This window comes from Cydia splendana, chromosome 8, assembly GCF_910591565.1.
Source record: "Cydia splendana chromosome 8, ilCydSple1.2, whole genome shotgun sequence".
Lineage (NCBI taxonomy): Eukaryota > Metazoa > Arthropoda > Insecta > Lepidoptera > Tortricidae > Cydia > Cydia splendana.
The window spans coordinates 2,608,648-2,636,429 of NC_085967.1; the positions used below are offsets into that span (position 1 = coordinate 2,608,648).

General features: G+C 38.5%; 2 protein-coding genes across 3 annotated transcripts in view; both read right to left on the reverse strand.

The window, feature by feature from the left end:
• LOC134792653 (leucine-rich repeat flightless-interacting protein 2) overlaps window positions 1-19,718 on the reverse strand; it is a 42,801-nt gene extending 23,083 nt beyond the window's left edge. Inside the window, exons 1-2 of one of the 2 annotated variants that reach the window (XM_063763913.1) lie at window positions 19,359-19,718; window positions 18,320-18,414 (exon numbers count right to left, since the gene is read on the reverse strand). In XM_063763913.1, the coding sequence (XP_063619983.1) occupies window positions 18,320-18,397 (78 nt within the window). In that variant the 5' untranslated portion in view covers window positions 18,398-18,414; window positions 19,359-19,718. Of the gene's footprint in view, window positions 1-6,105; window positions 6,690-18,319; window positions 18,415-19,358 lie in introns of those variants that run through there. The other variant, XM_063763912.1, reaches the window with a different exon arrangement.
• Window positions 19,719-20,162: 444 nt separating this feature from the next.
• On the reverse strand, window positions 20,163-26,733 carry LOC134792654 (dolichyl-diphosphooligosaccharide--protein glycosyltransferase 48 kDa subunit). Its single transcript, XM_063763915.1, has 7 exons — window positions 26,537-26,733; window positions 26,190-26,428; window positions 25,620-25,862; window positions 25,185-25,328; window positions 24,690-24,851; window positions 21,269-21,499; window positions 20,163-20,546 (listed from the first exon to the last, which is right to left on the reverse strand). Exons 1-7 carry the CDS (start codon window positions 26,664-26,666, stop codon window positions 20,388-20,390), a joined length of 1,308 nt encoding a protein of 435 aa, XP_063619985.1. The 5' UTR covers window positions 26,667-26,733; the 3' UTR covers window positions 20,163-20,387.
• Between the last annotated feature and the right edge of the window lie 1,049 nt (window positions 26,734-27,782).

The window sequence follows — 27,782 nt, forward strand, 5'->3', positions numbered from 1 at the left end:
CACAGTTAAAATTAAATTCATTCACAGCTGTTCACATTCATCCGGTCATTAAAACTAACAAATTACCATGGGATTACTTTTATGATTTTAAGGGCCACTTGCACCATCCCACTGACCCGGAGTTAACCGATTAAACCTGGAGTTACCATGGATACCAGTACACTTTGACACTGGGTTAACGGTTTAACCGCTTAACCCCGGCTTAGTGGGATGGTGCCGAGGACTCAAAGATGTTCTATTGTAGTTTTATAAAAGATCACAAAAATATATCGTTTTCTTTACAGCTATAGATTGTCGTTAGTCGACCGTGATCACTGACCACTTTATAAAATAAATTTTCACGGAGCTACACTGTTACAGTTACAGCTTTACAAAGAACAGCAGGCATACTCAACCTTTTGTAGGTAAATAAAGGAAACAATCTTTTATATAGGTATTATGAGGTCACCGGACTCACCGGTCGCAAAACAGGACCTATATATCTATGCCAGGATAACCAGGATTGCCAGGTAGGCCATTTACAGCAAGGTTGGGTACAGCTAAACTACAGAATTAATTTACCAAAAGACAAAGACACTTAGTTTTTCACAAGATAATTATCACTTGGAGATCGCCGCACGGAACTCGCAAAACGCATACGCGCGCCGAAACACGCGACACACTGAGGTGAGGCCCGGTTGCATTTGCACGTGCTAAACAATGGTTAGCGCATCCGCATTCTGGACGTCGGTCAGTTAACTGTACGATCGGCAGAGCTGTTAATACACTGTCAGTTTTATTAACCTCCTGACGACCAGCATCTATATTGTTTTTGCCTGACCGCAGTTGAATTCTGACTTTTGTGTCAACTTGACAGAGTTAAATATACCTAAGCAAACAAATTTTAATACCAAGTCGTCAGGGGGTTCAAGAGCCATTTTTATCACGAGTGAAGTGTTTCTGTTGTGTGGGATCCAGTGTATTTTCGTTATTAAATACAATGAGCAAACTATAAATGAAAATTGAAAAGAATGCGGAGAACATTAGCGATAACAATATTATTGTTATGGCAAATGTTCTTTCCAAATTGAGCTCTTTTAGTTCCATGAGAAATTTTAGGCTACATTTATTTGACCAATTTTCTCCAAACGAAAATAAAACGACAATCATGCTAATGCCTACAATAAGTTTACAATGAGGTTAGTAGGTTTAAGACTAATATGAGTTTAATGGGAATTGAACCCACTAAACTCAGTTTACAAAACCGTTAACTAGAGGTAAATCCATTTTAATATCAATGCGCGTCTTAACCATCGTTTAATGCACTTAATTACGATAATTACGAAACGGAACAGCGTTTCCCGATAAAAACGGTAAACTCAATATGGATTCAAATGCAAGAACAACCGGGCCCCGAACAATGCGGAAAGCTACCTAATTCCACTGAGGCCACGCGATCGAATCGTATCGATAGAAAAACTAATCGGTTCCGACGATTAACGGCGAGGTATCGACTAGAAACTATAAACATCTAAAGCGACCCAAATCCAAATAAAACTTCAAACCATTTTAGGACATGTAGCTTTAGAATTAAAGAAGAGAATCGCGTGCAAAATTAAATGTACTTGAGTCACTCCGGCTTTTAGAATCAAAAGTATTGAGCGAGATGCGCACGCGCGACGCAAATATCGTGACATTTCCAATCACTACTCTCACAAACACTTGATTAGCTTTTACTATTCATTCATAAATCGACTCTATTCCCACGTATCTAGATTTCTTTTTCGACGGACAAGCTTTCTAAGATAGGAGGTTTTATAAGTGAGTGATGTTTCGCGACGCATGTGCATACGCATCACGCTGCCAGCGCCGGCGCACAGTTTCGTAACACCAAAGGTGAATGATCGATGCCAGATTTATTTTTAAACGAAAATAAATCGAGAGGACAATAAACTGTCAGTTTCGATTTGTATAATAGTCATTGGTGTCGTAAAATTAATGTTTTAGTAATCATAATTCAAGTTTACTTTCGAAACACTTTCAGAATGCGGTACAGGTGTAGAAAACTTTCCGGATAGTTATTTACTGGTATAATTAATTAAATCGATTTTCCATTTACTTTACCGATATAATATATTAGTATAGGAATAGGTAATGTACACAATATAATTATTTTCAAATTTTTAAAGGTTTAGAGGGGAACTTATTTTTAACGAATACAATTTTTAGGGTTCCGTACCCAAAGGGTAAAACGGGACCCTATTACTAAGACTTCGCTGTCCGTCCGTCCGTCCGTCCGTCCGTCCGTCCGTCTGTCACCAGGCTGTATCTCACGAACCGTGATAGCTAGACAGTTGAAATTTTCACAGATGATGTATTTCTGTTGCCGCTATAACAACAAATACTAAAAACAGAATAAAATAAAGATTTAAATGGGGCTCCCATACAACAAACGTGATTTTTGACCAAAGTTAAGCAACGTCGGGAGTGGTCAGTACTTGGATGGGTGACCGTTTTTTTTTTTTGCTTTTTTTTTTGTTTTTTTTTTTATATGGTACGGAACCCTTCGTGCGCGAGTCCGACTCGCACTTGCCCGATTTTTATCAATAACCTTCTTTTCTGCCTGCCACTGAACTGCCACACATACGATTACTTAAGTTTTTTATTATTATATTATCTTCCAACCTTAGAGCATTTAGTAACTGGAGACGCCTTAGCTGTCATTTTCTGTACAAAACAGCTGATGGGCACGTCAAATGTATGGCTATTTGTACATGATTTGCACGTAACGTACAAATACCCATTTCAGATAAACGTCAGTCCATACAAAAGTTTGCACAATTGTGCAAGGTTTTCGGCAGCGGGGTAAGCTCTTAAAGGCAAGGCGACTCCGGTTATTAAATGCTCTAAGCTTCCAACCCACAGCGGCACACGCGCCCGTTACGTATGTTTCATATACATTTCATCTTTGTGAAAAGTCCACATGTCTCATGTTCAGACTTGCGCAGCAGCCCGCGCCGGCATTTTCACCTTTTTACCCACATTGCAATAGTTATTTTATTCTTTGTTTTCTTTTTATCGACGTAGCGCATCTAAGTGGCACATCCGTCTCGTCTCGCAGAATGTGAGAAACCCAAGCATTAAAACCATAATACGTTTAAAACCGAGGAGTTTAATGCAGAAAACGTTTTAATTAACATAAGTAAATGTATTAACACTAATAGGTAATAATCATATTCACTTGTAGCCTAATTAAAAAATATAAGTGGAAAATCAGCCAAGTACGTATAGACTACGTACGTACAATGAAGGATTCTGTACATGCATTCAAAAGCTACGTAAAAAGGATAACAAAAGGCTTGCAAATAGAATATCGACACGACGGTATGGGAACTCAAAAATGGTTGTACCTTAATAAATATAGACACACCACGCACACCACAGACGCACAGACAGAAATTATAGGCTTATTATTAACCGGGCGACTAAAATATTAAACAGGAACTTTCATTGGGCATATAATAATATAATTTGGCTGTGCATTAATATTTTAGCGCCAAAAAAAAAATTTTAGCCTCAAATATAAGCATCATATTATTAAACAAAGTGGCAGCAAAATCAAGCCACCTAAAAAATTTATAGGGAACTTAAAGTGATAAGTTGGCGTCTAAAATAATAAATTGGCAACTTATATTGTAAAGCGATCATAAAATTTAGTTGTCATCTAGTTGTTCACACCTAAGTAATCAACTAATTATAACTGAGCATATCGTTTCAACTAGGTAGTATTTTAACACGAAAGCAGTTAAATCTAATGAATATTGGTCACTTCTTACACAAAACACCTCAAATGAATTTACCAATATACGCTATGGTTAGTATACTTATAGTCGAAATTTCTAATCCTGAAACGCCTAATGGCCATTATACCATTAGATCTTTAAATTTTTAATTACTAATTTCAATAGTTACCACCGTGTTCTGCTAGAGTCAACAGATAGGTGCAACGACGAGCGAAGCGAGGAGGAGCGTGTTAGGTTGACCGTGTAATGACCAATCACAATATTTTAAAAGAACTTCATTTTTTAATTAATAGATAGCCGATTTCTTTTTTAAATGTGCTTCATAAATGGTCTCCAATATATTAATTCAGTTGCCAAATAAATACTTGGTACCTGCCCAAAAATAATCAAAAGCTGTAACGGCATTAAAATACAACTCATATTGATATATTTTAAGGCTCCGTTTTTGTTGCCAAACTATTAATTTTAGTAGCCATTTCTATTTTTTAAACTACCCAAATTCGATTAATTAGTTGACCGGTTAAATACGTGCCGAAATTATACCTACAGGGTTTCATTTTTGCTATTTCGACTACGGAACCCCAAATAAAAGCTATGAATATGCAAAATGCAGATCGCTAAAGTATCAATAATTAATTCATCGCATACTCGACCGCCCCTTTTCACAATAGTTTCACTATTTTGATTGATAGATGGAACTAAACGGTTCGATTTGAATAAGAATGGTTCGAGCTGTCACCAACTTATGCGACGGGGTATGTTACTGTCACATTTCTATAACAACTTAAGTGGCCGTGAAGCTGACAGACTTATGAGTTATTTTAGAAATTAATCAAGGATTTACGTTGTAAATGATGGATGGAGAAGACACGTCCTTTAGATATGCGGCTAATTTTAGTTTGCTACGTACCACTAGCTGTGATTCAGCTCGAGCTCGAGGTATTCAATGAAGATATTCCGCAAAAACAAATACAGACTAGTTTATGTTCAAAGCAATTGAAGCTGTGATGAAAAGGCTCTAGGCTTAATGATGGGCGCGCTGTTAAACAGCCATTAAAGCCAAAGACACTGCTTACGAATCTGGTGCTTCTGGGTTCGAACCCCTATAAGGGTTGTGTGATGAGCGTGACTATGTGTCATGAGTTTTGGATGACGTATATGTACTTAGGTATCATTACCAATAGCCAATAGTGCAAGCTTTGCTTAGGTGACATTGGCAAGACGAAACTCAGCCGTGAGGCTCTTTGCCTAAAGAAAAGACTATTACTACTTAAAATAGTCACTTTTGGAAATGGTTTGCAAAATAGATAATTATGATACGAAAAATGTTGTCGTTTTATTCTATAGCTATAGAAAATATAGGCCTCACTAAAAACCGGATTACGTTAACGACTCGTATTTGAAGCTATAATTAAAACAGTTGTTCGGAATATTACGTAATAATCCTGATATTGCCAAAAACACGAAAAATAAGTGAAAGTCTGATACCCAAGACTGGTAACTGACAATAATGCAAAAGATCAAAAAAGGTACAAGAAATTGATCTTGCAATTCCGCTATCAGTAGATTCAGTAGTTTATCATTACAGCAGTCGGAAGTACACCTGGTCAATAAATTACATATGCATGTACTATTAATTGCTACACTAATCTAGGGCATAAAATGTTCAACATGCTTCGGCCCGCATATATGATTTGAATTGCAAATAAATTAGAGAATACAATTTACTAAGTATAGTAGGCAATACAAATACATTAACATTAGGTAAGGTAATTACGGATTTTTCTTACTAATTTGCACAGAGTAAAGTGAGTAATGTGATGAGGGCATATCAGGTTAGGTAGGCGTAAACATAGTCGCTAGAGGAATAAGATCAACCAAATTAAATACGAGCTTAAGTACATCCCACGGGTTGGTATTTGAGGATAAACGGATAAAAGCGTAGGCAGACCAGGGCGGGCTCGTGTGACGTCATTTGGGACATAGTACCAACTCATCTGAAATAATATGGGGAGAGGGCCTTGCAAAAGAAAAAAAGACTATATAACGAGGCAGGTATACAATAGGTACATGTTTTGACAATTATACTCTTGTTATGCAATATCCTTCCAGTCCTTATTATATTTACCATTAAAAAATTCTGCTTTGCCATCTCTTCTGCTATACGCATGAAGCACCTCTGACTCCACCTGACGTTGGCAAGTTCTTTGATGCTCTTGCTGTTGAAGCACGGGTTTTCTCCGAACCATGTCTCAATCGGCACCAAGGCTGAGCAGATTGAGCAGCGGCGGTTGCATTGCAACCTAGCTTAACTAATACTTACTAGTTTAGGTCTAACGTGGCACACGATGGACCTCGCAGACTCCTCATCACTGCTGCTCTCCAGACAGTCGGACAGCGAGGGCGAGCGGCGCGGCCAGCGCGGCGCCTTCTCCGAGTCCGGGCTGCTCAGCTCTGACCCTGGGCTCAGCAGCGGCGGCGCTTGCCCTCTCCACCAGGACACAAGCGCCGGGGCCACTCCGACAACCATAGCTAGGCCTAGCTTCACCATTTTGATTAGAAAGTCTTAACTTCACTGTTGCATTGTTCGATCTAACAAAAAACTTGTCTCAAGTGATGCATTGTCCGCAAACGTCTATTTCAGAGCTTCCGGCTTTATGACAACGTGAGCGAAACGAGCACGTGCCAAATAAACTAATTAGCGGATTCACTCGATTAAGGCAAAAGTCACAGTCACTTTACCGCTGTCTAAGTTAAGTTCTCAAGACAATACGCGCGTGGAATAGCAGATCCGCGTCAAGTACTGTAATATCGAAAGTCGCCGGTTAAGTTGACGTTCTCTCGCGATCGCGGAGTGCCGAGTGGCGGTCGTTGACGCTGGAGCCCGCCGCTCCCCCCGCCGCCCAGCGCCCCTCCAGCCGCCCGCCCAGGGAACTACCCCTTACGTCTGTGCACAATGTCGCGCAAAACTGCATTCAGCTATTATGTACTTTAAAATGCAGCTTCTAATCTAAAATTAAACAAGCGATTTCGTTTGTGCATTGTGTAATTTACTGACAACTGAAATGTAGGTCAAACGTGTGAAACTTGTACTTTAGTAATAAAAACAAATTGGGTTAAACGCGTAAAAAGATAACGCAACGCGCTGTTAAACAGGGAGTACCGTATTACTTGCAATGCAACGAGATTTTAAAAAGTGGTATAAATAACGGTATGAGGTAACCCGAAGAGCAAAATGACGCAACGCACATCCGCACACACTTCCTGCTCAACGTTGCAAAATTGCATTGTTTCGCATTAAACATCGAAATGCATTCAGCACGCGTGAATGTCTTGAAGACACACTTCACTTTAGCACGCGAGCACCTTGGAGGGAACTGTTAACTTTCAATTCACACACTTGGTAAAAAAAAAACTTAAAGTAGTTCACTTGGTCTACCTAAGTATGTATAGCTGAGTACAGAATTGATATAGATTTATGCCTAAATTCTAATGTAAAACATTGTGTACAGATCTTCATCTGTACCTTCGTTCAATAGACCAATGCAACTTTTTTACTATACGGTAATGCTAATTTCCACGCGGTATGTAGAGGAACAACAAAGACAGTGTACACACGCACATATTAGCACGTTGGAAGATGACATCTGCAACGCAATGCGCTGCACTCGCGATTGGTCGGACGGGAGCGCGGCTGGATCGATGCAAGCGCGACTTTTAACCCTGGCTTTTAGTGCGATGTCTTAGTAGATATGTCGCAGTCGGATCGTATAATCCGCCGTATTACATTACGGCTAGCCGTTTTCAAAAACAGGGGCGTTTTGAAATGCGGCGGTTTAACGATTAGCCGGATTGAATGCGGCTGAATGAGAATCCGCCGGAATGTATTCGGCGCCATACGTTCTTCAACACGGCTAGCCGTAATGTAATACAGCGAGTCATTAGCCGCCGCTTTGACAGTTTTTAGTTCCCATTTTTAACACCCGTGGCGCTGCCTGACAAACGCTGGGGTGTCCATCAAATCTGGAGTTCGTCGGACTGTTTCTTTTCAAAAAACATTTCTTTCGCAACTTAACTAGACGGAGCCCCGCTTCGCGGGGCTCCTATTTCTGAGCGGTTTGCCCTTCGGGCATCTGAAGCTACCTAACGAACCTAACCTACCTACCTATTGATTTAGTGAGACGTCCGTGAAAACATTACACTTTGGGGAAAAAAGCGTAGGTAGGTAAGTAGGTTAGGTTCGTTAGGTAGCTTCAGATGCCCGAAGGGCAAACCGCCCAGAAATAGGAGCCCCGCTTGCGGGGCTCCGTCTATTTAAGTTGCGAAGGAAATGTTTTGGAAAATAAACACATGTAGTGCGGTGGGACCATGGTAAAAATAAATTAAATTGCAAACATTGTCAAACTCCGGTTACGTAGGCGACCGAAAGAACTGGTCACTCTACAATCTAAAATAGTAGTACGATGCGGCTAAACGTTGGCCGCCTTATTGAAGAACGTATCGCAATGACAATCCGGCTAATCGTCGAACCGCCGCATTTCAAAACGCCCCTGTTTTTGATAACGGCTAGCCGTAATGTAATACGGCGGATTATACGATCTGACTACGACAGATATACCAACAGCCCTCCTCGCCTGCCATGCATACGTATCGTCAGCTCTCAGATATGGCTTTCTTGTGGGATAATTCTTGTGAGATTGACAGATTGTTTCTGCGAAAAGAAGTGCATAATCTTGAGGAGCAATTTGCAATGCACCACACTACTACAACATATGTAAATCAATGTTATATTATATTTGTTACATATATGTATATGTGTACCTAGTCAGAAACCTGTTCTGATTGCGTTATTACAAAAGTAAATAAAAGCAAAAAATTTCAAATACATTGCCATACTGAAACTATCAGTCAACGTCAACTCATAAAATGTAATGCATATATTGAACCTGACAGTACAATCACGTTTATGTTTCTGGCACATTGCACAAAGAGTATAGTAAGTATCTGCAACTCTAAAGTGCAAGAGGGATGAACGCTTTAGCTTCGCATGCCATACATAAACTCGATCAGGATAGGCAAGTGCCTACGTAAGTACGTATTAGTGTTTTATTTTAAACCTAGTTATTTCTCCTTAGATTATAAAACAGCTCTTTACACTGCTCCTGCTCTACGTTATCGGCCTTCTGTTCTGGCCAAATATAAGTTTTCATTTCGCGTGAACTGAGAGAATTGCATCAGCCAGGGGTAGGGGGTAGACAGATCGATGCTGCTGACGTCAAACCCGGCGAGGTGCCTCGTGACTATCCAAGCCCTATGAAACGTCGAACGATTTACGATGTCGATTTGAGTACCTTCTCGATATCTGATTACTGATAGATACTCGTAGATAAGATCTTTCAGGCTAAATTAAGTTTTTTTTTCGCATAGACCGAGAGAATTACATCACCCAAGAGGGTAAGGGGTCGATGCTGACGTCAAACCAGGCGGGGTGCCTGAGGTGCCTCGTGACTATCCGAGCCCTATAAAACATCGAACGATTTACGATGCCAATTTAAGAGCCTAGACGATATCTGATTATTAAGGAACGAGAAAGCTGGTGCAGAAAACCGAGTATCGAGTATGTTAATGTACGGTATGTAGAAAAAATGTTTCATAATTGGATTGCTGCATTTAAGTAGATTGAATGTTTAATATCTACATTATCTACTCTAAGTAATGAACTAATTGATTGTAGAAAGGTGTGTACTGTGTATACCTAAATCAACTAATAAATCAGTCATATCAACGTAATAGCTGTAATAGTTGTTCACAGGCTAGCGACGACATTCATTCATTATGATAAATATATAAGCCAATCAAAGCGACGGTTTTTCAGTCTTCATGAACAACAGACTAAAGTTCCTACTTGACAGACTTGTAGTGATTTATCGGCATGAAGTTTTAAATTGAAATAGTTAAGGTATCTTTCTTTCCACGTTCCTCCTCAGTTCCACGTTCTTTCAATATTTAAAATTCCAATCGGCGCCAGATTTCAGAGGAATTCCGTTTATTCAGTCAAATAAGTCTATTTCGACATCAAAAGTTAGTAGTTTGACATTTATTATTTTAGTTATCCGATTTTAATTTTATAACGTCATCATTGTCATCATTAGTCATCAACGTTTTAAAATTCACAGCTATGAGCTAGTGTATTGTGCGATCGCACCTTTCATATCATTTCATTTATTCACAAGCAATGAAGAATTAGAAATGAAAGCTTTAGAATTGCAAATGGAAGCCTACTATACTGGAACGCGTTCTGTCGTCAGCATACTTATTCAAGACTTTGAAACGCTTTAGAGCCCTTTGAAAATGTTAAAGCTAAAGTTGACAATGGGTAGACTTTATGTCGTTGGAATAAGGTTTACGAATAGTTAACAGTGTGGAAGAGGTATAAGGTACGGGGTACAGAGCCCGGCCGGGAACTGGGACACGGGATCGATCGCCGGCCAACGACCCTTACCCTAGGTTACCACCGTTGCTCCCGTTTGGCAAATAGGTCGCTACATTACAGATTGTATAAACACTGGATTTATGTTTGTTGAAATTATACAGAATTGGTGTAGTAATATGTTGTGTGTAATCAAAAGCACATTTGGTTGCGTTACGGTGTTGAAAGACTTGAACGCATTTTAATGCCGTTGTTTGGAAATTGGTCGCAAGTTGACATACAAGCATACATAAAGTTAGTCGCTTAATATAAATTAACACAATGTGTGCCGTATAATAATGACTAAATTATAATGAACTTTTAAGAGGGAAGAGTACCTCCTTAACCTTGTCAATTGGAAATCTAGCATTTTTTGTTATTTCTTGTTGTTGCATGAGCGACGAGAAATCACGTTTCCAATAGGCATACTTAGGAGGTGGTCAACACAAAAAATTGTAGCGTTCGAACACGACAATTGTCGATGCAGAGACTAAGGAAGCGGCTGGCTGTGCGCTGCGGCCGCACACCGCCAAAAACATAACTTCTTTATCTGCATATTTGAGCGATATATAGAGGCAGATAAAGAAATTTCGATTTTTGTTTTTTGCGGTAGGCTCTCTGGAGCGGAGGCGTGGAGACTGGGAGAGCATGCGGAAGTACATTTCGCTTTCATTATATTTGAGCTTGAACTAAAATTTTACAACTAAAATATGTCATATTTGCAAATTTACAACTAAAATATGCAAATATGACATGTCTCTATAAATTTTGAAGTTAAATTAAACTGGAACCACCACAGCAAGAAAATTTTAAGAAATTCAGATAAACCTCAGCAAGAATATTACTAGCACTATCGCTAATAATAGTCAACATTCTAGGCGTGTTTGCTGACATACATACAAACGCAGTTAACTAACTATTCGGAAACCTTATTACAGGGAGACAAAGCCCACTATCAGTCATTCAAACGAACGAACAGCTAATCAAATGCAGCTCTCACAGTGACCTGTCACACAACGTGAAAGGCGAACGATGCCAATTCTATACGATTGGCGAGCTTAGTACTGGTTTCAACAAATTAGAATAGGATTTAGAGATTAGTTAGATGAAATAATTGGAACTAATTCCAAGTGGCCATTTTTTTAATTGAAAATTAGGAGACGATAACAATAACATTTGAATTGTCTTTTATATATCTGGGTCAGGAAAAATTACGTTACGAATATTAGACCATAAAAATATCTAAGAAAATATTGCTCAAAGGTTAACTGGAAGAGATCCCTTAAAGGGATAAGTTCGCCTTTGTACTAATGACGAATGTTATTTTTCCTGTTTTGTTTTGATTTTTGTACAATAAAGTGTTTTACTACTTTACTACTACTAGACCTATGTATGCGATGTAAACACAGTAAAATTTTCTAGGGCCTAATTAAGTAATTATATTCTCCATTAGGTATACGTAATTTTAATAAAGAGTAGAGTAAACAAATATGCACAAAATTACTTTCATTATACCACTTTAACTTATCAATTTGCGCGTAATACCTATTTAAAAGGCCACACCATATACAAGAAGAGTCGAGGAGACCTCCGCCAAAATGAGCGAAGCTCAGAAATGGCTCCACCCACTTTCGGCCTTCGGCCGAAAGTGTGCGAAGACCCGAGAAGAAGAATTATGCAAGTTCAATTTTACCTTTTTTGAATAAATAAAAGTGACTTTCACCAAATCGGATCGCAGACGCAAAACTTTCTCAAGTAGATCTGACTTTACCATAAATTACACCTCCCACAGAAACAGAAGCTACAAAACTCTAATCAATAACTACAAACAAACCTTGTTACACAAACATTCCCAATATTCCCATGTCCCAATTTATTCCTTAGTCTATTAGTAATTCCGTAGCTATCCGATCCGTCGCCTTAATTAAACGAACTAATATAAAATTAATTGAATCGAACGCACTGTGGTATTATGCGTTTCCGTAACGTAATGCGTAGGGCATGTAACGCAAGCGATGTAACATCTGACATCATAATTCCAATCATTACAACCAGGGTGTGCACGCGCATGTACATGCATTGTATATCTGTTTGTTGTTAATCACTGATTACGATACATAATTTTCTAAGTGGACAGATGATAAAAAAACTGCTACATCTCATCCTCACTTCCTCTATCTAATTTTCCCAGAAGAGGCTTAAAGATCAAAGAAACGAGAAGTTTGAGATCTTTCATTTCCGGGTTGTACATTGTACACCTGGACTATATCAACTAGATGATCCCCAACAGATAACTTTGGCCTAGCGTGGCAATATGACCAGGAAAACCAACTCCGAAGTAAATGAGAAAAACGGAGAAGACTAATCTGTACAAATTTTCAGTCATTCCAATGAAAGTGAGCTGAGTGGCTACCGAGAACATCGAAACTCTAAGATCTCTATTGCTCTTGATTAAATAGACTGACAGAGATGAAGGTCCAGACCAAATCTACGAGCTGTAGCCATGTGCATTGTGCATATCTATTGAATTTTTCATTTAACTGTATTGGCTAAGTAATAAAGGTCACAACTACCAAAGAAAAGTGACCGTTTCGGTTGGGCGCGTTGTAGAGCGGTCGCGCATGCTGCACAAATAGATCGCATCTTGTAGGGCTGTCAGCGGCGGATAATTGGGTCGATAACTATTAGCGGAATGAGCGGGATACTGGCAACTGGCAACAATAGCACGGTTTGATGTCGGTATTTTCGCTCAAAGATAACGCAGGACCAGGAAAGTTGTGAAACACGATTTGCAGTGTAATATTTGTGCGTTCAATCTTTGATGTACAGGGCGAATAGGTGAGGTCTATGTTATGCGAATTTTTGGGGTTACATAATAGAAAACTAATTCGAAAAGGGATAAAGGATATGTGGTTTGCTATTTTCAGTAATTATCAGATTATTTATGTCAGATAAATACAAAATATGCGTTTATGGAACAGGCTATTAAAGTATTGTCGTATCAAGATCTCAGAATAATACCGTCAAGAGCTGGGCTTTAATTCTATGTATACCTAACGATATTGACGATGATGATGAAATACAAAACAAACATAACAACGTCAGGAAAGTGGATATTTCTGATAATGAAATCTCATAATTATTTTTGAATCTTCGGAGAGATATTTTCAGATAAAACATTGTCTTTTCGTTGTTATTTTTCAGGCATATTTGACACTTCCCTACAACGGCTAAGTAACATCATAATTTATTCATAATTACATTTACACAGATCCGCGAAACGTTCTATACGCCCTATCACGCCGCCCAAACACCTCATTTTATAGCTTCCTCTTCCACGTTTATATTACGATGTCTTTATACCGCATCCAAATGGCAAATTGGTGTTTATTAGATGATTGTGGTCGGCATAGTTAGATTTAATAACATTCCTGTGCATTGTAAGGATTTCCTGGGTTTTCTACATTATACCAGTCTATAATCTGTACGATTGTAGCATTAAACAAAGTTGGTGTATTTATTGCAGTGTCTAATTTAAAGTATCATTTAATGCATTGGTAAACCAATTACAAGTAGAACACTCGTATTCAATAAGACGTGTAATTTAAGTTTGAAATACTGGACCCCCCTTGGTTATAAAGCATTTAAGAAAAGCTTTCGGTGCTTTTGAGTTTTTGACAATAGTTACTGGCCCTACAAGTTCCCGCTCTACCTACGTTTCTCTAGTCTATTCTTTACTTCCTAGGGGCTATTCATAAATTACGTCATTTCAAATTAGGGGGGGGGGGGGGGGTCTGGACATCGGATGATGGTAGCATGACGAAGGAGGAAAAGGGGTCATTCGAAGCATGATTTTTGGATGATTTTAGGGGAGGGGGGTCAAAAATCATCAAAAATCGATGACGTAATTTATGGACAGCCCCCTACGACCTACAATCACTGACGACAATATATTTGTTTCCAAACATTCGCAACGTAGAAAGACTATTAGAACTCCTGGGCAAGACAGGCGCGAAGGTGTCATGCGGAAGAGGCTATTTTGATCGCGTCTTATTCTGTCGCACCTACGCAGGTGACAGTGCGCACCGAGCGTCCGCGCCGACACGCGACGCGACACGATAAAACAACTTAGGTCTTTATCAAATCCTATAATACTTTATTAGTTATTACTTATCGAGAAACATAATCAACAGGTATTAGTGTTAACTTTAACCTTTAGCACCCACCAGTCCATTTCATTAAAAAATGTCAGAAAACACTTGCTTCGCATGTTGGATGATGTGTTTGTTTTAAAATCAATAGAAAAATGATAGTAAAAGTTGGTACTTATTAAAATTAGCACCGTGGGACGCTAGAGCATAAACATATATTCGGAAATCGGGATATAAAACACGTAATGAAGGATCAAAAGTAGTCCGCGAGGAAAAGGGGTGATCAATTGGTGGAAAATTGGAGGGTTTAAGTTTAGAATCGTGAGTTTGTCTAGCTCTAAAATATCGTCCGTTCGTCCCCTTTCAAAACGAATTTGGCGACGAGGTTTACTTTGTTGCAGACTGAGTTATACTGTAAAATTGGCACAACACTGAGCCTAAAATCGTTTTTCATAATATTAACTTTCGCCGCACTCGACGACAAGAGGCAAAAACGACGACAAGGTGTCTCATATGCAGTACCAGTTTCCGAAAACTTCTCTTGACAGACCTGTGGTAGACCATGTCGGTCTCACATCGGTCTATTCAGCCACCAAAAACGGTGTTTCTCCGGTGTTACACCATAAATCGTCTGCAATTGACGAAAAGGCCTATGATGAACTTATCAAGGAGCCACTGAAACTCAAAACTAATCGTTATTTGTAGGTAGGTACTAGCCAAAAAACTTGTTTCTTATTTTCTCATTTAAACTATTCACAGTGCAATAGTGCAGTGGCATGAGATGCAGGCCGCGGGCGCAGAGATAGTTACTGTTACGTTACCTACGGCGCAACGACGCGTGCAGGGACGGGTCAATGGGTAGTAATAAAGAATTTGTGGAATACTAATATGAGGTGTTTGTAGACTATGGAGGCTGAAAATCAGATCAGAGTAACGTTAGTTTTGCTATAAAAATGAAAGCTGACTGAGCCTCAGTCTTAATATAATCTTACAAGGTGTAACGTTGCGCGATAGCGTATTTAACTATTTATCTTAGCCGGAATACGAGGTTAACACAATTAAAAGCTAAGTTTTCTTGTACCAATTGTACCTCGCAGTGGGTTTACGTGAAAAACTAAAATTTTGGCTACTTTTTTCCTCCAATTTCAAATATCCAGAGGCCGTGAGGTCAAGTCTCACCCAAGACAGTAATTTTTCCACTTTTAAAGTTATTCTAAGCTTAATTTCAAATATGTTGGAAATTGGAAACTTAATAGCCCATACTGCCCAAAAAAATGTACTATGCTTCAATATTACCCTCTTGAAAAATTGTTGGCATGTTAACCTGGTATTCCTAGAGGTTAAGGAGTCTTATTAACTTTTACAATATCTGCATAGCCCTCCCATGTTTGGCATGTCTTAAAATCATGGGCACTTAATGATCCCACGTCCTAAAAAGGAATGACTAATTAGAGGCTTAAAATATCTCAGTGACCCATCTTGGAATGATCTCTACACATAGTAGTCACACAGGTATATTTGAGCACCTTACCGTATGAGTCACTTTACTGGGTGAGTCCATTATCTGTCTCATACAGCCCACACATAATTAATCTTATCATTAAGAGGTGATAAAAGACAATTATGTACTAATTTAAGTGCAATTGATAAGGGTGTATTGTAGTGTCAGTGCTAATTTAGCCAGTGAGTTGGATAATTGACAATTTCGTGAAATATACAAGGATATAATTTGCAGGTAATATGTAAATGTTTTCCTTAAATGTGTACTGTTAGAATGATCGACATTGAGGAAAAAGTTGATGTGAATATTCAGTTTTGTGTGAACTAATTTTAGTTATTGTTATAATGGAATGTAACCACATTCTTACTGTGTGTACTAACTAGTGCAACAGGCCTGTGTGTTTGGTGATAACTTTGTAATACATAATTAAGTTAACACACAACACACAAACAGCAAAATGGAAGGCTGAGACAACCTCTAACTATTTCCAGTACATTCTAACGCCCATAGCCTATGGTTTTTTTTTTTATATTTGTATACTGCCCTCTAAGGATATAATATATTCATTCTCCTAAAAAGATTAGAAATGGGAAGCTGTAATATTAAATATTTCTTTTTTATGAATAACATTTTTAGGGTTCCGTACCTCAAAAGGAAAAAACGGAACCCTTATAGGATCACTCGTGCGTCTGTCTGTCTGTCTGTCTGTCTGTCTGTCTGTCTGTCCGTCTGTCACAGCCGATTTTCTCCGGAACTACTGGACCAATCAAGTTGAAATTTGGTACACATATGTAAGTTTGTGACCCGAATACGGACATGTAACGTAAACAAATGAATTTTAAACATGGGGGCCACTTTTGGGGGGTAAATGAAAAAATGAAAAAATAAAATTTTTCAAACTATATCATGTTACATATCAAATGAAAGAGCTTATTGTAAGGATTTCAAATATTATTTTTTTATAATTTTCGAATCAACAGTTTAGAAGTTATTCAAGAAAATAGGCAAAAAATGACCATTCCCCCCCCCTTATCTCCGAAACTACTAGGTCTAAAATTTTGAAAAAAATACATAAAATAGGTCTATACCTATAGATGATAGGAAAACCTATTAGAAATGTACAGTCAAGCGTGAGTCGGACTTAATTACAGTTTTTAATCCGACCCCTACGGATTTTTTAAAGAGATTTCACTCACGTTTCACATAAAAAATACATTGTTAACAGTGCCGGATTACTTAGAGTAGTAGTTTTCTTAGAGTAATTGGTGATAATTTTCTGATAAGATAATCATTTTAAATATTTAACGGTCTTACCTACTTACGAGTAATTGTAAGGTCAAATTAAAAATAATGTTTAAAAAAAATGTTAAATTGAGAGCTAGCTTAAAGTTTTTTGTACTCGTCGACTTTAATGGTTGAATTAATAAAGACTTTGTAACCAATAAGCAAAACAAGCACGTGCTTAGGGCACCACGTTCAGGAGGGGCACCAAAATGCCAGGTTGAAAAAGGTGAACAAATTTTAAAATTAGGAACAGACACATCGTTTTTACCACACGATTTTTTTTAGCTGTCCAAAAGCTAATTTGCAAAAATAATGGCGCGTAATTCTTTGGGAAACAATCGGTAGCAGTAGAAGAGTCGTGATTACATGCATAGATTCGATTTCAACCCACTCTTTTGCGGTTCGGCGTTAGGTCTTATGCGAGGCCTTCTGCCTTAATTACACTTGGGCGTGGATCCAAATCCAAGCTTTCCTCTTTCGCAGCTAAGCCTACTGCCTTTCTCACACTTCGCCAATTCAATTCCAAGCTCTGCTTTCTTGCATATTTTATGCATGAAAACAACCTCGAATATCGAATCCTAAGAAATATCGAGCCCTATGCGAAGCTAGGCTGATAGAAAACTGTCCCATCCCTTCTCTGTATGAAATCCTGGATTCGCGCCTGGTTGGGACTAAAAGTAAAATTGCGTTTGTATATCGAAAAAATTTCGCGCTCGCTTCGCTCGCGTTTTCAATAACTTTATAAGGTATAATAAAGGTGACATTCGGGTGGCGACTACAGCAACATTACTCTGTTGCAACGTTACTGCTGCAGTACTGTCAACTTCCGTGATAAAATGATGTGACTGATTTCCATTCTCAGCTGTAACGCGGCAATGAACTTCTCTCAATTTACCAAAAAAACAATGTAATCTTGATGACCCGAGGGAGAGGGGGCACCTAGAAATCCTTAGGGCATCAACATATCTTAATCCGGCACTGATTGTTAAAAATTGTGTAATATACGGAACCCTTGGAACGCGAGTCCGACTCGCACTTGGCCGGTTTTTTCCAAATTAAACATGCTGTAACACATATACCAGAAAATGTTTTTAAATAGTTAGTGTTTTAAAATATAAATATAGCCACCTACCTCTTTGGCGATCTGGTCAAGAGCCTGCTCCTCGGCAGTGGCCTTGGTGTGGGTGCGCTGCCGCCGAGACGGATCCATCACCACTGTTGCACTCTCTGTCAATCATAAAAGTTGTTTTTTTAATCATCTTCTCCAGTAAAAATGGTTAATAGAAAAAGCAGATTTAGTTATTTCAAACATAATAAATTACTTGATGATTTAAATTTATGGATTATTTGATTGTTTGCCCTTTAATTGATTGTTTTATTAAAATTTAGTGATTTTTAATGAACTCAAAGTGCTTGTTACAAAAAAGTCCTTTCTGTTTTTTTATCAGTTTTTTGACTAATTATGTTTAGAAATCATACACAACAGTCTAGGTTTTAAAATATTATTTACGCTTATGTTAAGATACAATGGGAGTATATTTGAGATGTAGTAGGTGGGTACAAGCAAGATTTGGTATTTCAGGAAACCTTTACTAAAATATTTAGAAATCAAATACATATTCACAGATAGAATCACAAATCACTGACAGAAATGTTGCTAATTGTGTAGATAACATAAGGAACTACACAAATAGAATATAGGTCAAAGTCACAACTTGCATGCAACAAGTGAACACACTGTGTAGTCTACTTCCACATTCATTCATGTCTCTTATCAGTCACTCATCTAGCTCAGAGGTTAAGGTGAGTAATACATGTTATCAGAAACAAAAGAATGAATACCTTTGCTCTACAATACAAGCCTCCAACATCAGACACAATTCACATATAAATATACACTGTAATTTCAACAAGCACTACATTACTCACTCCACCGTCTCGAATATTTAAAAACAAAACTAGTTGGGAGGCCCAATCTCACTTGTCCACAGACCTCATTAGCATCACATTATGGAACTGGGACACCACTATAACCTAGAGGTTCATTGCGCTTTATCCGCGTGGATAAATTCGCGAATCAGTATCAGAATTGTCGTATTCAGAGGAAAACGGGTGGGCACCAAGCCAACACAGTTTTTTTATGGAAGGCACTACAATGACATCATACTTACGAGACGGTTAGAGTTGTAAACACATCACTGCTGCAGCTCTCCTGGGTACAACGGCTTACGGGGTTCAAAACATACACATTACACGATTTCTTGATGCGATAACGGACACTACACACTAAAAACCAACGATATTTAACAAATACGGGATCATCAATACACTGCCTACACGAATCACATTAATTACCCGCTATGTTTACAAGCCCTAATTATTTGAAGCATTTACTTGGCACTAAATTAAAGCTTAATTGTGAATAAAATAATGTTTCTAATATAATATGCGTAAACTATGTCCTTTTAACCAAATTAAATTTCTAAAAGCCATGTATGACATGCCATTGCCATTTTTTTTAACACTGCGTTCGGGTAAAGGAAGCGGATTGTCAATTATGGATGCGTTCTGTTTCCATTTTTAGTTAAATATTGAATTCCTTTTCAAGTATTCAGATATGGAAGGTAGAGTACTTGTACCAAAACTTGTACACTCCATATATTCAGAAAGTTCAAAACTAAGCAATTTAGAAAGAAGGAGAAAAATCTCTCGGATTTTTTTGTTGGAAGTTCCTAACTGCTCGATATTAGTAGCGACATCTGGAGCAAGAAATGAGTAGTTTTATTCTATTATCCAATCAATTTTGATATTTTTGATTCGGACAAAAATTCGCGAATATATTCAAGTGGTTTTCTGCGTACTTGCAACAGTAGTATAGAAATAAAACACAGACTCAAATCTCGCACTTTTTCGAAATTTCCCTTTTACTTTTGGAAGTTTAGGAGGATCTAATTTATTTGGGTGGAAATAAACAATTTTTTTTCATGTAAAATTGATCTTTATTATCAGCATACATTTTGTGCATCACACACAGAAACTTAACTAACACTCTTTCTTAAATTCATATAAAAACTTAGGTCAACCAACTTTTGTTGTGGTTCATTCAATGATATCAGTCAACTGAATTTCAAATGTCTCCTCCTCCTCTTGGGTCCTTGCCCTGGACACATAAAAAAAGTTGCTTGACCTCAGTAGGAACCCTACTCGCTCTTGGCCTTGGGCGAGTCCTCCTTATAGTAGAGGAAGACGAAGGAGAAAAGAAACACGCCGACCATCATGGAGAAGGCGCTTACGTAGTACGGGTAGGCGCTGGGGATGAAGCGCTCGTACTGTGTGTGCTGCAGCGGACGCACGGACACCTGGAGGCAAAATTCAAGTAAATTAATGATTCTAATATAAAAGGCTGTGGTAAAGGGTCACCGCCCTTATATCTTTTATACTACAATCATACAGCCTATCCAATTTCTTTCTCCAGTGTGTATTGTGTCTCACATTTTGCTTAATGAGAGAGTGAGACGCAATGACATTGGGCAAAGAAATTGGACAAGTGGAATAACACCCTAAGGTAAACTATAGACTGTCAAGCAAATCTTGTCAGTAGAAAAAGGCGCGAAATTCAAATTTTCTATGAGACGATATCCCTTCGCGCCTACATTTTTCACATTTGCCGCCTTTTTCTACTGACAAGATCTGCTTGACCAAGTAGACGCAATGATGAGTTTGAATGACTTTAAAGAACATGCCCCTATTTTTACAGAAGTTCACCACTGCTGCCACAAAAAACGGTTGAAGGAACTTATTATTACATTTAACAAACTTTTTATTGTGAATGTTGTGATCCGGATCTAGTTGACCCCATGACCCACAACTTGAACACAGATTATCGGCAATATATGGCATGAAGTCTGCCGCTTTAGTACACGAACTAATATTTTTTATTAGATTTTGAATGCATTACAAATGCTTATCAAAGACTATGTACGTAATGAAAACAAAAAATCCTGGTTACGGCACCAAATGTTGCTAAGTTATCCTTACATTTAAATTGTAAAGTGAAATGGTTAATTATACAATATCTCACCTGTGTAGAATGGTACAACCTCGTGTACCCGATCCTATCATAATCCACCTTGAACTGGTACACGCCCCACACATCAGGCACCTTGAACACGGCCTCATAAACGCCACCGGGCTTCTTCTGCAGCGTGGTGCGAATAAACGGGTCGATGCGCACGAACTCGAGCTGCACGTCGTTAGCGTCGAATGGCTGCCATTTGCCGTTCTTCAGCTCGTCGATTTCGATTCTGTAGACCTGTGGAATAAATGTTTATGATTAATTTTGAGGATGAGGATGTTAGACTTGATTTTGGTTAGCAGTGATGTGGACGAAGTCTCGGTTTCTACCTGCCAGGGAATTGTACCGAATGAAGTCCATCATTTCCCCTTAGATATTAGTATAAAAGTCGATACAAATCAAACAACTTCTAACACAGTTTTTCAAAGTACCAAAAATACTAATCAACTAGAGAGAAATTTTACGAAGGCGGATTTCCCTCAATTATACAATGATTTAGCCGCTACATGCTGGAATGAGATCTATACACAAAACAATGTTAATGATGCAGTTGATGCTTTCTATAGTCCAATAAATAACATAATTGCTCAAACTGTACCCTATAAAATGCCAAGAGCTCCAATAACGCAATACCCATCGTGGATGTCAACGGAAACCATTAAGTTAAATAGGCTAAAAAATCAGTATCACAAATGGTATAAAGAAGGCAATGACCAACTGCACTACGCTTTTTTCACCTATTATAGACGTCAGGTAAAAAAAAATTCAGATCGGGATTTTGAGAAACATAATGAACGCATTCAATTAAATATTAAACGTGACGTTTCCACTTTTTGGACCTATATAAAAAACAATAGAGCAAATAATGAACAATCGACATTTGGCAATTTGTCTTCCTCTGAAGTAGCAGAAGAATTTGCAAATTACTTTAGTGACGTGTTCTTACCGACCGGGCCTCGACTAGACGTATTGGATGCCCAGCGACACTGGACAACATCACCACAACACATAACCATTGAACACATATCTGATAACGATATACGTAGCGCTATTAAACGATTATCTTCCAAGACCACTCAGGGTCCCGACTACATTCCTCAATTTTTAGTACGCGACTGTTGTGAAGTTTTTATTGGACCACTGTCACACATTTTTAATTTATCTATTAAAACCAATACCTACCCTGCACTTTGGAAAAAATCAAAAGTTCTGCCAATTCATAAAAGTGGCCCCAAGGATGATATCAAAAACTATAGGCCAATAGCTGTTCTGTCTATTTTTGCTAAAGTTTTTGAATCTGTTTTGTACAAAAAAATATATCAGCAAATGCGTGACTGGTTCACTGATGCCCAACATGGATTCTTACCCAACAGATCCACAACATCTAATCTGCTGAATCTCGTAACATTGATAGCTCACAATATAGAGGAAAGAAAGCAAACTGATGTGGTTTACCTGGACTTTCAAAAGGCATTTGACCGGATCAACTGTGATAACCTATTGCGAAAAATGGCGGAAGCAGGTTTCTCGAGAATGTTGTTAGAATTTTTTGCTGACTATTTTTCTGGCCGTACGCAATATGTAATTTACAATAAAGCCCATTCTACGGCGTATCCAGTAACGTCAGGTATAGGTCAGGGTAGCAGCCTTGGTCCCCTCTTATTTTTAATCATAATTAATGACCTGCCCGAAATTGTTAAGCATTCTACCGTACTGATGTTTGCGGATGATGTCAAACTGGCAAAATCAATCCAGGATACGACCGATGCTAGTAAACTCCAGTCGGACATAGATGCCGTTCATCGGTGGGGTTTAAATAATAGTCTACACCTAAATACCGCTAAATGTGCAAGCATGTCATATTCGAAGACAACCATACCGGCCTCACGGTTATACACGCTGAATGGCGAGGTCCTCCAAAATGTACAAACTATGCGAGACCTCGGCACGTGCTTCGATACCCAACTAAAATTCGATCAAAACATAGTGCAAATCTGTAACAAAGCGCGTAAGTCTCTTGGGTTCGTCTTAAGGCAGTCCAAACTTTTTAATAGGCACCATGTCATTTCATTACTTTATAACGCCTATGTCCGTAGTGTGCTTGAGAGTAACTGCATCATATGGAATCCACATTATCAAAAACATGTTACCTTAATTGAAAGAGTTCAAAAATCATTTGTCCGTTACCTCTATTATAAAATTCATGGCTTCTACCCTTACATGTACCCAACACTGTTTGTACTAGGAATGGTATCATACCAAAGCCTTGAAATGCGTAGACGACTTGCTATGGTAAAATATTTCTTTAAACTGATACGAGGCACATTGTCTAACCCTTCCTTATTACAATTTGTATCGTTTAAAGTACCACTACACATTAGAGGTTCCCTCCGTCCACGCCAACGGCCGCTATTCCTGGTCCCGCACGCCACGACAAATCTGAGCAACTCTCCTCTGTATGTGGCCTTGAACCACATCAACAATATTCTGCTCTTTGACCCAACACTGGACTTGTTCTCGCAGTCAGAGTCGAGATTTCTGGCCACAGCCGCTCGCTATTTGGAGTCAATTAACACTCCTACCACAATACAGTATTAGATTACTTTTTACCTGTGCATGTCATGTTAGGTGTAATATGTGCTCAATATGTGTATCAAAATTAATGTAAGTATATTAAAATTTAAATTGACCTACCTATAAACTGAAATGTATACGTGTTTATCTTATAATTTAACAAAATGCTATTTATGTAATTAATCATTTTATATTTTTGTACTGTGACCTATAACTTTCATGTTTGGCAATTTGCTGTAAATGTAAGTTGGTTAAATAAAGAAATAAAGAAATTTTGAGTTTCATTTGTCTAGTAGTTTGACGTATTCGCCGGAAAACGGCAAAAATTTTAACTGTATGTTAATAAGGAATAGTTTTACATGAATACATAATCACTGCTTGCAAAACCATACCACCATTATAAACAGTTGATTTGAGATGTTCATAAGTCAGTTCTGCAGCATGCGATGGTCCAAAATTGGTTCACATTTAAGAGTATGACACCATTGACACCCTATGGCCTAAATAGGAATTGATAACTTTTAAAACACCTGTGTCAACCTTTAGAAATTGGACAGTTGGAATATCACCCTTACATAACTCCATCGACTGGCGTAATTCCGAGAGAGAGGAAAGCTATACTTATCCTTTTCTTTTGGGTGCTAGTACTAGTGTAAGACGAAGATAGTATGATTCTCTCTATGATTGATGTGAGACAGTCCTTTGACAAACTATATAACACTTACAGCACTTTTAGAGCCTTAACACTCACGACGGAGTCAGTGATGGTATAGGTGCTGGAGCAATGTTTATGGCCATGGCGCTTGTGGCCTAACTTGCAACAATTGAAACATTGTATGGCCTAAATACTCACGACGGTGTCCGTGATGGTGTAGGTATCCGACGAGTGCTGGTCGCCCTGACGTTTGTGGCTCACGTTGCGCACGCGCAGACGGCCGCGCTCGCCGAATGCCCAAGAGCTGAGCGACGCCGCGAGAGCCTTGTTGCCGGACACGTCGGATTTTATCTTGTCGCCCTGAAAAAAGATGAGCAACTCATTATTTGACAATTACTTTTGAAATTTTTTTATGACTAGTTTCCTATAAATATTCTTTTTTTAAACAGCCATCAAATCTAACTTACAATAATACACTAAAAGAATTAGGTCAAGCATATTTTTGCGCTTTCAATGATTCTATATTTATTGCTCACTTATTCACTTATTTCAAATTACACACTAAACAGGAAGTAATTAAATTGGCAAAACCAGGAAACAATGTTGATATGATGTTGAAATTCATTAATATTTATTTTGCTGATAAAGTTATACCTGCCAAGTGCCAGAGTATTATTATATCCATCAACTTACATGAATCTTAGACACAGGGGAGCTGAAGGCCTCATCAGAGAAGAAGTAGAGAGAGCCACTGAAAATGATGCGCGCGTTGTTGCGGGCCTGGAGCGCTGCGATCAGGACAGTCTTGCGGCCAACGGCGTGCGGGTATTCCTTAACCTAAAAAAAGTTTTGGTATTACATTTGTGCTTAGTTTAATCATATATCTGTCTACCTGCTTGCATTTTTGGCCACAGAAGCTACAAATCAACACTCCTCAAACATAATCACTTAATCAGTAATAAATATCTATTTCTATAACCATATAAATAAGAATTTGTTAAAAGAAGCTACACATAGTAAGTTTACAAATATTCATAAAGATGTTTACACTAAGTTGATTGCCTACCTAACAAAAAAAAAATATTAAAATGGGTCTGTAATAGATAAATAATATGTTAATAGTCCCACCTGGCTTTTAGGATTGTAACTGTAAGCAGTGCTATCAGCAGTCAGGATCGGCAGCACCAAGCTGTTATCCTTGTCCAAGATGAGACCTGTGCCTTCAAAAAGCAGCGGCTGCAGGTTCTGAGTGCCCACAATGGTCGGGGCATTGATCAGGTTCTTCGGAGACACCACGATCCTGGTGTGCTCACCCTCGTCGGAGACATCATAGTTGAAGTGGTCAATGACAGCAGCAGACTCCTCATCCATCTATAAAAATACAATATAATTTGTCAAATGCATGTAAGATGTGGACATTTTATCATTTAAACACATTATGTGGTCCTTAATCATTCATGGGCATATAAAAAGTTACAAGTTCTGGCACTAGAGTACAGTGGCCAGAGATAATTTAGATTTTTCTTCATCATCATTATCAATAGCCAACTCTCGTCTTATTTGATGTTCTAGGAAATGGATGTTTTGTAAGGTCATCAATGAAGCAGGATCTCTGTAAGATGCTTTATAAAATTCCCTATAATGCCTTGGATTATTTTTATCAGCACAAGAGAATGTACAGAAAAATCATTATTTTACCTCGAAACCGCATTCAGAAGCGATCTCCCGGTAGATGTCGCCAGCGGCCGCGTTGCCGGCCATGAGCAGGTTGCCTCCATCATCAATGAACCTGGTGATGGCCTCCGTGTCGAGCTGCCCGCCGAACTCCAGCACCGAAGGCGCAAACACGATCAGATTCTTGTACAGGTACTCGCCATACTTGGACAGGACGAGGTTGGAGTCGTCGGCGAGTTTGAATGTCAATGTATAGCCACGATCTGCGAAGAATAGTCCGTAATTATCCACCAACATGTAGGATAAAGCAATAGCTTTGTACTAAATTCGTACCGGCATCTTATCAGTAGGAGGGCAATCGATTTACTTACCCTGAAGAGACTTGAAGAATTGAGAGTGCGTCTCCCGAACATTAAGATTATCTACTAAAACTAGAGTTTCTTGTTCGGCTAGAGCCAAAGAACAGGTGGCTATTATTCCTAAAATAATAGAAAACTTCATTTTATCGGCTTATTAACCTACGCCAAATGAAATTATATCGTGACGTGTACTTAAATTACCATAGAGTAGATAAACGTTTTAGTCAGTCTTGCCAACTCGGATTTTGAAAAAATGCTAGGTTAATGTCTAGATTATGCCAAAATTATGCCAAAGTTTTTTGAAATATGCTAAAAAAATGCTAAAATGTCACTTGAAATAATATGGTGTCTAAAAATATTCAGTAAAACAACACAGTACTTTGTCAGTAGAAACAGCGCAAAATTCAAATTTTCTATGGGATGATATTGAATCCTTCGCGCCTACTTTTTTTTAACTTTGCCGCTTTTGTTTACTAACGGAAAATGGCTTGACAGACTATAGTTAAGACGGTTACGAGTCTGCTGTTGTTTGGCAATATAGGCTGGCAACAGACGCACGGAATATTCATTCGGTTTCCGGACGGTCAGGTATGAACAGGACGTCGCTATACACATAACTATACATGTCTCGTTTGCACCTGTCATTCCGTACGGGAAATTCCGTGCGTCTGTGGCCAGCCTTATTATTGACCAAGTGAGCTAAAAATGCGAGCAAAGCTTCTCCGTTTCAGGCGTATAACCGCGAACATCGAAAAAGGGAAATTTCCCAGGAACTATCTCTGTCAATCTAATTACGCCTTAATTGGAGTAAAAGGGTCATTTTCGTTATCGACGTTCGTGGTAGGCCCTCTGCTAGGACTAAAATGCCGACTGCTGCTGTCCCATCCCAGCAAAATAGCAAAACAGAGATTTGGCTAAATTTATGTAAGTAGGTACCTATACTTGGTCAAGCAGATCTTGTCAGTAGAAAAAGGCGGCAAATTTGAAAAATGTAGGCGCGAAGGGATATCGTCTCATAGAAAATTTGAATTTCGCGCCTTTTTCTACTGACAAGATTTGCTTGACCATCTATAGTAGGTACCTACAAGATCAGTGAAGGCCAGTCCAGATGGGACAATTTTCGCCCAACCTGATTAAATTGTCTGATCAAATCTGCAAAACGGAACTCAAGTATGTCAATCCACAAAAAAATCAGAGGTCAATTTAACTGAATTTATTTGCCATTAAAAAAAATATATACATCCGTCGACGTCCATCC